The sequence below is a fragment of the Girardinichthys multiradiatus genome, chromosome Y, assembly GCF_021462225.1.
Source record: "Girardinichthys multiradiatus isolate DD_20200921_A chromosome Y, DD_fGirMul_XY1, whole genome shotgun sequence".
Classification (NCBI taxonomy): Eukaryota; Metazoa; Chordata; class Actinopteri; order Cyprinodontiformes; family Goodeidae; genus Girardinichthys; species Girardinichthys multiradiatus.
Genome location: NC_061818.1, coordinates 9,688,655 through 9,701,427, shown reverse-complemented (window position 1 = coordinate 9,701,427; position 12,773 = coordinate 9,688,655). Strand labels below are relative to the sequence as shown.

Below are 12,773 nucleotides of genomic sequence, written 5' to 3'. Positions count from 1 at the left end.
ATTCTGGTGCTCTTCAATCCACTGAGTCTGCCCAATGCAAAATACATGAAATATTTTCAAGTGACTGATTTAAACATTGCTTTTTTGTTTTTTGCTGCAAAAGAAGAGTAAGATTAGGATCAGTCCTGTTTCCCTTACAAAAGTCATGGATAAACATATTTTTCTCTTCACTTTCAGTTTTGTTTTGACTCAAAGTTTCTCACACTGTCTCTGATGGTTTAATTGAGTTATCCTGGAAATCCATAACCTACACGCTCATCACAAAAGGAACAAGTCAAAGCTTCGGAGGAGGTAGATATGATTTTTTGTTTTGTTTTCTAGCCTTTCGGTGGAGGCTAGACTGTGATGAGGTTTCAAAAGCACAAGAAAGGTCTTGTGTGGGTACCTTGAAGTTAAGCATTGTTTTTTAATTTTATGCAATAGCTGATCTTTCTCACAGAAAGCCAAGGTTGCAGATCCTGAAACAGACCACAGAAATCAGTTATTTCTTTACTTTTTGAGCTGCTGCACAGCCGTCTGAGGAAAACATGAATGAGGAGACCCCACTGCTGCATAGAAGAACTGCATCATCTGATTCCCAGGTTAGAGACTGCTTTTTTATTTTAATCCTTCTTTCAATAACCTAAATCATGCATTAATTTAAAGTTTCTTTGCAGTTTCTATGTGAATTCTACAAATCTTGTTTGAATGGTTACAGACAAGTCAGGCTCCAAAGACACAGTTTCCCATGAACTCTGTTTTAAGTTTACGTTAGGTTCTTTTGAAACATGTATTTCTAACCTTAAAACCAAGCCTTCCAAAATGAAGAAGTCCCCACAGGCTGCTTTTATTGGGTGGCTGGTTGGTCACACGGAGTTGAAGAAGAACATTTATTTAACCAAAGTCATACTTTTGCTATTTTCTGGTTTCGAAGCAAGGCACTGTATAAGCCTTGCTTCAAAATTAGTTTGTCGTGTTACAAACACATACTTTCATGTATTTGGCTGAGGTTTTATTGAGCAACATAAAGTAGTGAATAATTATGAACTGGAAAAAATATTTAAAATTTTTTTACTCAGCTGCCCATGAGTCAATACTTTATAAAACCATTTTTGTTGTAATTACAGCAGCAAGTCACATCTAAAGACTGAATTTTCTGCTCAGACTTAGCTCCAGCAAAGCCAGATTGGATGGAGAGCATCTGTTAACATCACGTTTTAAATCTTTCCATAAAGTTTATTTTGATTTAGCTCTGGTCTTTGACTAGGCCAAAACATTACATTTTGGTCTTATCTATACAGAGTACCTCCTTTCACATGTTTGCTGGGTCCCTAACTTGGCTTCTGGCATGGAGCAAACAGGACTTCTTTTTTTTATGTTTTCTTTCAAGGTGACTTCTAAACGCAGCTACTCGCGCTGGGTTTTACAATTGCATTACAATTTCAGTTTTTTAGGTAGTGTGAATTAACAAATTGCAAACTGGTACAGTGCTTCATATTTTCTTAATTCTATAGAACAACTTTTTCAAAGATAGCCCATACTTAACATTGAATGCTTAAACGTAGGCATTTCTGAGCTGAATTGGCCTTAAATACCTGTTGGAAGAATGAAATACAGTTACATAGATCTGTTGAGGCAAAATAAATTTTAGGCTAATAATCCAGAACTGTTACTTTACTGTTACTGTTAGCACCAAATCACATACATTTTTGTTCTAATGGTTTTTAACTCCTCCACCTGCCTTTATTTCAGATCAGTAACTCCAGACTGTATCTAGCTGTGTTTTCGGCAGTTCTGGGCAACTTCAACTTTGGTTACTCCCTGATCTACTCATCCCCCGTCCTCCCAAAGTTTAAAAGTCCCGATGCAGACCCTTGGCTCAGGATGGACACGGACCAGGCTGCCTGGTTTGGGTCCATCTACACCCTGGGTGCAGTGGCTGGGGGGCTCGGGGCTATGCTGCTGAATGACCTGATTGGACGGAAAATGAGCATCATGATGTCAGCGGTGCCCTCGAGTATTGGGTGATTCTCACTATAAACCAACAATTACTGACATACAGCTTCTAGGTCCTCCTGTATTATAAACTATATATAAATGTAGGAACAATGAAAAAATTATTTTCAGTAACAAGCCCCAAATTGGCCTAATAGACGAAGTCATTATTTAATACAAAAATCATAAATGTATGAACTATGGCTGTGTTTTGAATTTATGATTTAAACTAGAAAAAGTTATCATGCAATGCCCTGTTCATAGGACATGGGAAAAGTTGAAGTGATCAGTACTTTTCACAATAAACACTTTCTGTCCTATTACTAAGGGGCTACGGATGCTTCTGGAATGGACACAATCATTCATCAAGAGAGAATCTCCTCAGTCATTCGTCATTCACAACAGATTATTAAGACTGCACTGTGCCAAGGATTTTTTCCTAATTAATTCAAACTCACCCAGTAATTTTACTGGACAAAGCACTTATTAGAAATTGTTTCCAGACCTTCACAATTTTATGAATTGTAATTTCTTTACCCGAAACTGTTAAAAATGGAAATTTTATCTAATTTCTGATTTTTTTCATTTGGTGTCCCACAAGGATCTGTGCTGGGTTCACCTCTCTTCAGTATATACAATAACAACTCATCTCCTGCATGTAAACAGATATTATATGATATTATAATGTATGCAGGGGGTACTATTAATGTTTACCCAACACAGATAAAGTTAAAGGCAAGTTGACAGATACTATGGCAAATTCTGGCTCAGCAAGGTTGTTTACAGCTGAATTGATCAAAATCAGTTTGAATGTTCAACTCCAAATGACACTGTGCAGATCTGAGCCCTGACATTTCAATTTCAGGAGAAAATTGATGATTCTCTCTTATATTACTTACAACAATCACCCAGGCGGATTTAAAATTATCTTCAATCAACTAAGAAGTTTGTTTCTTATTAATTGCATGTGGAAAATGATTTATACCCTTCTTAATAAAGAATGGAAAACTCTTTGCTGGCATTACACCAATTCATCCAGCTTGGTTACCAGCTTTTTGCAAAGTCTAGCCACGTTTAACTACATTAGAATGAATAAATAAAAATAAATTTTCAAATACAAGATCCTATATCATCCATGGATCTTATATAAAATGTTAATAAATATGGAATAAAATTATTTGCATGTTTAATTTACAAATCCAAGTTTAAAAGAGCAGGACTGTCACAATGAAAGAGACTGTACAGAAAATCTGAGATACAAGAAATTCAGCTACAGTTTCAAGAATGTTTACACCATAATAACACCCTAATGGTTCAAAGATACAGTACTGATAAGAAACCCGGTCGGAGAAGTCGATTTGAATCCAGTAACGACAGGGTGGGTGTGAGCAGAGACAACAACGGAAAAAGAGGTCTGAATAGCAAACGCCAAGAAATGGGAGCTAATATCAATAACAAGATATTTGTTTGAGCGCTGAAATCTAGAGCAGCAAAATGCCCAGATTTTATTGTTACAAAAACTGCTGCAACAATTTAATAGTGTGTACAAATAATTACTATATAAGCCGATTTGCAATAGTTTCATGACTCGAAACACTTAAAATAAAACATTTCTGTGCTTAAAACTGGACATGGACATGATTTATATTTTCCCCAAGGTTATATGTGCATAAGATTCAAACACCATGTTTTTCCTTGTCTGTAAAGTTTTAGTAATAAACTATCATAAATGTGTCTCTCAGATACATGCTGATGGGAGGAGCTGTGAACTTGTGGATGCTCCTTTTGGGACGATTTCTAACTGGTGTCGCAGGGGGGATTACTGCAGCATCAATTCCAGTAAGTTACTTTGATCCTTTAAACCGTCCCTTTGATTTATTGGTACCAAACCAGTGGGGGAAAAAGTGTCATCCCTCTCCCCATTGACACTCTCTAGCTCATTCTTGTGGATCCCAAAGCGTTACTTGGCAAGATGGTATATACAGTTTGGCCAGTGTATTCTAGGTCTGTCCTGGGACCTCCCTCCAGTGGAATGCACCCAGAATATCTGAAAACCGAAGCAAACAGCATCAAAAGAATCAATTTTATTTTTCACCTTCAAACTGCAGATTTATATATAACAACAAACACTGATTTCTGGTCTTGCCTGCATGCATATGCTGTATACATATCTACATATGGTGTTTTGTGTGTTTATGCAACAGGTTTACATCTCCGAGATCTCACACAAAAAAGTCAGAGGTGCTCTGGGCTCCTGCCCGCAGATCACAGCTGTGTTTGGGACCCTGACACTCTATGCCCTTGGTAATGTATATTTATATCCACACTAAGCTGCTTTTGCTTATAAACAATAAAGGGATAATACTCAAAAGAGTGCCATCTTTCAGATGTGAAGTAAAAACACTACAGGTCATGCAACCTGCATTTTTGAGCCCTTTATGCTGAGGATATTTTTAGTGACATATCAGAAAGGTATGTCAGCTTTGTGGCTTTCTTATTTCTTCATGCTATGCCTGTGTTAACCCATGACGTACAGATCTGGTGGTACCGTGGCAGTGGCTGGCAGTGGCAGGGTCAGTGCCAGCAGTGCTGATGGTTATTCTGCTGGCGTTCATGCCCTCCTCCCCCAGGAGACTCCTCTCCCTCGGCCAGGAGCAGAAAGCAGAAAAGGCCCTCCGCTGGCTGAGAGGAAGCAACTACAACACTAATATAGAGCTCAATGCTATACAGGTAGAACATTAGAAGATGCTAAATTTAGTTTTAAACAACAGGAAGAGGATCATTTAGGTTTTAATAGATTAGCTAGTAGACACAATCTTTACACTGGTCTAAACTGCCAGATCAAGTCAGTGTGAATGATTGTGTGTTTGTCTTGTTTTGTCTCTACTGCTACAGCAAAGCATTAATACACAGGTTAAAATCACCTGGTCTCAACTGCTCATGCCCATCTATTACCGGCCGATCCTGATCTCAGTTGGGATGCGTTTCCTGCAACAGATGACGGGAATCACGCCAGTTCTGGTCTACCTGGAGCCCATCTTTGCTAAGAGCAATGTTGCCATGGAGCCCAGGTTAGACATCACACAAAAGCCGATCTGTGCTTTGATCCTTTGTTAAATTGTGTGGATTGCTTTTGTTATGTCAACTCAAAGTAGCATCCTGTCTTCTTTGTACTCTGCAGGTACGATGCTGCCATTGTGGGTGCAGTCCGCCTCTTCTCTGTTGCTGTGGCAGCCAGTCTGATGGACAAGGCAGGACGTAAAGCCCTGCTGTACTCTTCAAGCATGCTGATGTTTCTGTCCTCTCTGACTCTGACCATGATCTCCCACACCACACCTTGCCCTGCTGTAAACATTACAGCTCCGGGCTACAGCTCCCACGCTGAGCTGGGCAACACATTACAGGCCAGCCAGGGAACGGCTGTGAGCGTCATCCCTCTCATCAGCACTGTGGTGTTTATATTCGGTGAGTTTTGACACCAAGTATTTTTGTTACAGAAAACAGAAGCTAAAGTTAAAATATTTTACAACTTGTCCAGTCCAACCATGTTCAGGTTAGTAGCTCATGAAGAATACATTTATTTTTAAATCTAAAATCGTTAAACATTAATGAATGATAAAAGAAATGGCAGGGATGGGGGAGTGTAGTTGCTTTTCAGTGCTTGATGTGGGCATAGTTTAAGGAGTTGTGTCCACCAGCCCATTCACTAAGCAGCTAAAGCATCATAAATGAAGCATTGGTATTATGAGTATTTAGACCGTTTATTTTACAGACACTTTAACACACATAAGGCATGTGCTCAATTACTGCATGTCTGGCTCCAGCAACTTTATTTTTCTCATTTGCTGTTAGTTTTAGCTTCTGGAACTTAGTTACTTATTGCCTTTTTTACCATTTCTACATTCATATCCTCAAACTCATTAAAACCCGGCAGGTGAAACTGGTTGTCATGTCATCACACCCATTTTATTGAAAAAAAAATTATTATGTGCACATGTTTTATCATCACATTGTTGGCTGTCTCCTAGGATACGCCATGGGATGGGGACCAATCACTTGGCTGCTGATGTCAGAGGTGCTGCCGCTGGTGGCGAGGGGCGTGGCGTCAGGTTTATGTGTCACTGTGAGCTGGTTGACAGCTTTCTTCACCCTCATGGTAGACACCTATGGCTTGTATGTGCCCTACCTGATGTTCACTGTGGTGTGCGTCTTATGCCTGCTGTTCAACGCCGTGTGCATACCAGAGACTCGCAATCGCTCGCTGGAGGAAATAGAGAACTACTTTAGGACTGGACGCACATTCACCATCAGACAAAATCACCCTGGTGTAGTGTCCAGTTGAAAACAAGAAGTCAATCCAATCAAAAGGACAGATTCTTGCTCTGAAAGTAAAAAAAAAGAAAAAAAGTTTAATGGGGTTCACTTTAAGTGTTTCATTTCTAATAATAATTACAAAGCCTTGCAAAAGTGTTCATCCCACTTGAACTTTTTCACTTTTTATTACATTACAACTACAAACTTCAATGCAACCTATTGGGATTCTGTGATAGACAACAAGCAATGGTTTTAACCTTTTTTAAAATACAGGAAAGTCTTGATATCTGTCCTGCACATGTGTTTACCCTTGCTGTTTCAATACTTTCTCCATCTAGAGTCTAAACACATTTTCACAATTTTTGTTGTAAAATAGCTCAAGCTTGGTGACACTGGAAGGAGAGCTTCTGGAAACAGCAGTTTTCAAGTCTTACCACAGATTGTCATTTCACTTTGTCTGGGCCATTTTAACACATTAATAAGCTCTAGCTGTCTGTTTAGGGTCATTGTCCTGTTCAAAGGTACACCTATGCCTCAATTTCAAGTCTTCCTCTAATAAGTTTTCTTCCAGGATTAGCCTGTATTTATGTCTTCCCATCAATCTTATCAGCTTCCCTGCCTTTTTTGAAGAGTAGCATGCTGCCACCACCATGTGGAATAGTTTGGATGGTGTGTTTAGGGTAATGTAAAGTCTCAGTTTTCCCCCACACAATGTTTTGCATATAGGCCAAAAAGTTTAATGTCAATCTCAGCTACATGTTTGATCTGTCCTCTACTTGTGACAAACAGCTATGTTTCTCTTGTTTGTCTTCTTGCCCCTTCCATCAAGGTCAAATTTATGGGATGCAGGTAATGTGAACACAATGTGGTTCAATGAGTATAAATACGGTACACTAGATCACTACGATCATGATTTAGATCAGAGTTCAGAATCTTCCAGACGGTTTATTGACTCATATAACCTCTATAGAGGGATTTAAACAACAGCTAGGACAGCTACAAAAACTCAACACAGCAAAATATGTTTATATTAGTTAAAAAAACTTAAGTAAATACAGCCTTACTGGTGAAATGGATAAGAACATTTCTGACATCTTTAATATGTTTGTGTGCCATTACATTTACATACAATATCAATACTAAATGCACTTTGTGCCACTTATGGCCTGCTTCAAATATTATATACTGTTGTATTAAAGTTTCCTTTTATGTATATTTTTATATCCAGCAGTTTACAAAACAGTGTATATGGTTCAAATAAATTTGTAAGACATTTTACCAGTTTTTTTTTCAGTGTGTTTATGGTTAATGATGTATTTATTAATTGAAAGAATTGATGATTTTATTACAAAATGACCATGGAACCTCTACAATTGTGAGGTTTTTCCGTGTTTTAAGAGGCTTCACATATCTCCTTCTCCAGCTTGTTGAAGCAAGTGTTCCAACATAACATGCTACAGGATGCAAAATCATTGTTAGAAAATATCAAACAAAAGCACCATCATCTTAAGCATTGGATGGAACTGATGTGACATCCAAACTTACAGGATGACCAGATTAATTCCTCAAAACCTTGGGACTCTTTCTGGATTACATCAGCAACTCAGGACTTCTGTCGATCCTGCTTAGCACATGCTGCCCATGTTTTAGTAGAAACAGCTGAGGACTATATATGTAGATGAGTCTTTATGCGTGTTATGGTTAGCTCATCCTCTCTCTTTCAAGGGACTGTACATAATAATAATAATAATAATAATACCTGAGATGTTGACTTTTTAATTGTCCTTTATTAATAAATTAAAATTTTATGTCATCGTTTTTCTAGCTGCTTTGACCAACATGCAGAAATACACTCAGGAAAACAGGAAAGGTTTTAACAAGTTCATTAAGAAATATTTTGTTTGCTGGAGAAACAGGAACTTGCCGCTGTATGGAGAAGGGATCAATGGTAAGGGACAGGTAATACTCTGGGTTGTTGATCTTGATATATTTTTTGCTTACAAAGGGTGACTAGGAGATCCGCCAGGTGGGGAGGAGAAGTGACGGATAAGTGAAAGGCCCAGGTAATTCTGTTTTACTTGCACTTGAGGTGGAGGTGGCACCAGGTGGATGATCTTGGAGGGGAGCACGGTGGAGGGTGAGCCAGGTTCGTTCACAGGTAGCGAGAGGAGACTTGAAAGCCGAATGTAGCCAACTGAGAAGATAATCCGTGAAGTTCTCTTGTGGAGAGAAAGTCTGGATCTTCTGCATACGCAGACTGGATAAGAAGCTCGGAACTAGAGGTAACCTGGGAAGGAGGACACGAGAAGGTAAGTACTCAGAAAAAAATAATCACAAGGAGACTTTTTCTTGACCAGCTAGAGTTATCACTGCAGGTTAACACTCAGGCGCCGGAGTGTTGGCAACGATGGGTACTTAAGCTCCTCTCCTGAAGAGGCTGATGGAGAACACCTGTGGACTCAGCTCCTACCGTGTGTTTGGTGTCATCTAGAGGTTGGATGAGGTTAGTAGTAGGTAAAACAGGTGAATAGAAAGAAACTCCCAGAACTCTGACATTTTAATCCATTTCACTTTATTCTGACTCATTGTATGAGTGTTTATTATTTTATTACAGGGTTGTTTTATGTATTTGTTATTTTATTTTTGGTTTATTATTGTATCATTTCACTACTGTTTCATTTACTCTGTTTACAGCACTTGGTCCTGTGGGCATTTAAAGTGCTCTATAAATAAACCAGGTATGGTAAAGGCAATGATGTGCTGCATACAAGTCCAAAAACCGGTGCTGCAAAAACTAGACATGTTTCAGTACAAGAATTGCATTGCTTAAGGTTATTGGGTCTGTGTGTGATGTTATAAAGTTGATGCTATAAGACTTTATATTTTTTTGCTAATTGTCCCTGGTTCCTGTTAACCTTTCTATGTCACAAAAGCATTGAGTTAGTTCAGCATCTGACCAGTAGAAGTTAAACTGCCTGTATATTAAACATTAACTTTCTCATTTGAACTGCAAATAACAAAATCTCCGTGCAAATGAAGCAAAAAAAAGTTCATTGTCACAAAATAGCAAGAAGCTTGTCACGTCACGTGTTTAGCTTCGATGTTATCTTAAACCTAGAGAGAGAGAGAGAGAGAGAAAGGGTGAAAGAGAAAAGCACCTTTGTAGACAAATAGATAAACAAACAGAGAGAAAGAATTGCACCCATGAAGAGATGAAGCTGAAAGAAGATAGACATGTCACTACTGACACTTCCTTACTCAATGTAGCTTTATACCTGCTGAGTCACAGATTATATTTACACCTCTAACCACACCTACATTCATCTCTCTCCACCCCTACACCTAATCAATGCCAGTAACAGTGGATACCAAGAACATGATTCCTGTCTGTGTTTCCCAAAAACACTTAAAGAAATCTGTGACAGGAAACACACTGATAAATTGGATTTCCTACATTGTCAGTGAACCAATGGACCTGCTAATCTGTCAGCGTTAAACTCTTATAGAACGTAAGGACGCTGTGAACATATAACATGGCTGTATGTATACAGAAAACACTCAGCTCTCAGAAATCTGGCTTTCCCAATCTAAACAAAAATAACACCCTACAACAAACTCCTTATCATTCTGATGCTATGCAGATGATACTCTGCTATGCTTTATACAGGACATATTGTGCTTTTAGAGTCTGACACTTGTTACCTGAGTTAGAAAAGATTACAGATCTTACAGTACACATTTCTGTCTCACTTTGCTTTACAGACAAAACACGTAGAATAGAAATGATCACACTAAATGTACTGGAGGAGTGTACATTGCTGGTGTCCTGGTATGGGGTTAGAAAAAAGCAGACACAGAAATATAAAGTATCTTCCATTAAATATTCATACATCTTGATAGTTTTTACAATTTGTCAGGTTACAATGCACAAAGCAGAAAAAGACTGCAAGGAAAAAAATATGAAAAATAATGTTTTTTTTTTACAAATAAAGCTCTGAAAAATTCCCTTTTTAAAAAAAAAAAGTGTCCTGTCCACCAGAGTAACACTAAGAATTGTTGCCTGGGTGAAGCCCAACAGACTTACTTTCACAAGTAGAGCAGTTGGGCTTTCCCTCCTTTTGATATAAATAATGGACACAGAGATGGAAATTAAAGGGAAAAAAGGAAGAAAGAAAAGGAGAGATGTGGGGCATAATGGTAAAAGGTAGATAAATAGATAAGAATAGAGGAGAGAAAGAAGGGGAAGAGAATACATGATAACACCATAGAAGTCTGCTTCTAAATATGCAGAATTAGAGAGAGAAAAAAAGAGAAAGAAAAGAAAAACCACAGGGACAAACAAACACATACAGCAACAATGTTACTGAAAAGTACTAGTTACTACAAGATGTATTCAGTGGCAATAGAGTATTCTGTGTATCTGTATACACCTTAATCCAAGTGTTTCTCCATAAAAATATTTAATAGCAGGGGTGAGAAGCCACAGACCTGCCCCTCAGGACCCCAGGCAGACACAGAGGAGACTCCAAGACTCAACCTGAAACACAGGCAAGCACAGTCACAATCACACATCCCCACTCTCATGCATATACATAATAAAACACATCTACACCTATAAACTTAAAGACACACAAAAATAGACACCATACACTCACTCACACCACTCATACACACTCCATTCTCCCAGGTCCAGTTACAGATACCCCAGAGAGGCAACCGGCCCCGGACCCAGTAGGTGGTCCCTCTCATTCCAGGGTGGAGACAGGCAGGCCGACCGAGCCATCTAGGGCCGGGCATCATGCGAACCTGAAAAACCCCAGCCCAGATCCAAGAACCCCCGCCCCTGACTCCTGCCCCTCAACGACTCACAACTCCAACCAGAGAGAGGGCCCAAAAACATTCTCTTTACTATGATATCTTTAAATAAAGTCCAGTCCAGCTAATTGCCTTCAGAAGTCACCTAATTGGTAAACAGAGTCCTCCTGTGTGAAATTTGATCTCAGCATAAATCCAGCCATTCAGTGAAGACCTCAAAGGTTTGTTAGAGAACATTAGAGTACAATCCGCATCATCAAGACCAAGGAACACAGCAGACAGGTCAGGAAAATAGTTTAAAGCAGAGTTTGGTTATAAAACACCATCCAAGCCTTTAAACATCACACTGAGTACTCTTCGGTCCATCATCTGGGAATGGAAAGAGTATGGTACAACTGCAAATCTACCAAGGCATGCCCATCCACCTAAATTGTCGGGTCATGCGAGGAGAACGTTATTCAGAGAAGCAGCCAAGAGGCTCACATTAACTCTGGGGGAGCTGCAGAGCTCCTCCAGAGATCATGTGGAAGAATCTGTTAAGCAGGTAACTAAAACTTGTGTACTCCCGGATCTGGCCTCTATTCAATTCAATTAAATTCAGTTTTATTTATGTAGTGGCAATTCACAGCACATGTTGTCTCAAGGCACTTCACAACAGTCAGGTACATACATTCTAATCAATCTTAACCATTGAACATTGCAGTCAGAGTTATTTATTTATTTAAATTGGATAAAACGTTTTTCTATCTAAGGAAACCCAGCAGATTGCATCCAGTCAGTGACTTGCAGCATTCACTCCTCCCGGATGAGCATGTAGAGACAGTGGAGAGTCACTGGCGTTGACTTTGCAGCAATCCCTCATACTGAGCATGCATGTAGCGACAGTGGAGAGGAAAAACTCCCTTTTAACAGGAAAAACCTCCAGCAGAACCAGGCTCAGTGTGAGCGGCCATCTGCCACGACCGACTGGGGGTTTGAGAGAAAGAACAGAGCAGAGACACAAAGAGAACACAGAAGCACTGATCCAGGAGTACTTTCTATGGGAAGGAAAAGTAAATGTTAATGGATGTAGCTCCTTTAGTCGTTTCACCTAGAAAGAAAGAACAGATAAACTCTGAGCCAGTTTTCAAGGTTAGAGTCTGAAAGAGAGCACATAGAGTTAGTCACAGTAAAAGCTCAGTCAATTGCCATGTCTAGGCGAGAGAAAGGGTTAAACACTAAAAGACAGGGCTATGTGGATCATCGGTAGAGGGTGAGCATTAAGTTGTTGCCAGCAGAAGCTCGGACGATTCCCCTCTCCAGAAAGGTGTCACGGGTAGACACAGAGCCAAGCCAAGTGTAGCTTCTAGGAAGAGAAAAGAGAGAACAAGGTTAAAAGCTGAAATAACAGCAAATAATGCAAAATTGGAGAGTAGTGTGAGAATGTAGCGAAGAGGGTGAAAGTGGTCATTATGTCCTCCAGCAGCCTAAGCCTATAGCAGCATAACTACACAGATAGTTTCAGTTCAGATTATTTAGTTAAACGGCGCTTATTTACAACAATGTCATCACAAGGCACCTCACAAAGGGTCCCACGGATGGTCATTGTTATACTAAAAACCACAAGGATTGGGATACCTCTCTCTCTGTCAGACTGATTATAACCATTGGAAAAGAGAAGGGGTCATACA

General features: G+C 39.3%; 1 protein-coding gene across 1 annotated transcript; it reads left to right on the top strand.

Annotated features, from left to right (window-relative positions):
• Positions 1 to 286: 286 nt before the first annotated feature.
• LOC124864718 (solute carrier family 2, facilitated glucose transporter member 6-like) lies at positions 287 to 8,122 on the top strand. Its single transcript, XM_047359595.1, has 8 exons — positions 287 to 581; positions 1,732 to 2,003; positions 3,717 to 3,813; positions 4,179 to 4,278; positions 4,511 to 4,704; positions 4,870 to 5,045; positions 5,156 to 5,439; positions 6,003 to 8,122. The coding sequence occupies exons 1-8, from the start codon at positions 528 to 530 to the stop codon at positions 6,314 to 6,316; spliced, it is 1,491 nt and encodes a 496-aa protein (XP_047215551.1). The 5' UTR covers positions 287 to 527; the 3' UTR covers positions 6,317 to 8,122.
• Positions 8,123 to 12,773: the final 4,651 nt, after the last annotated feature.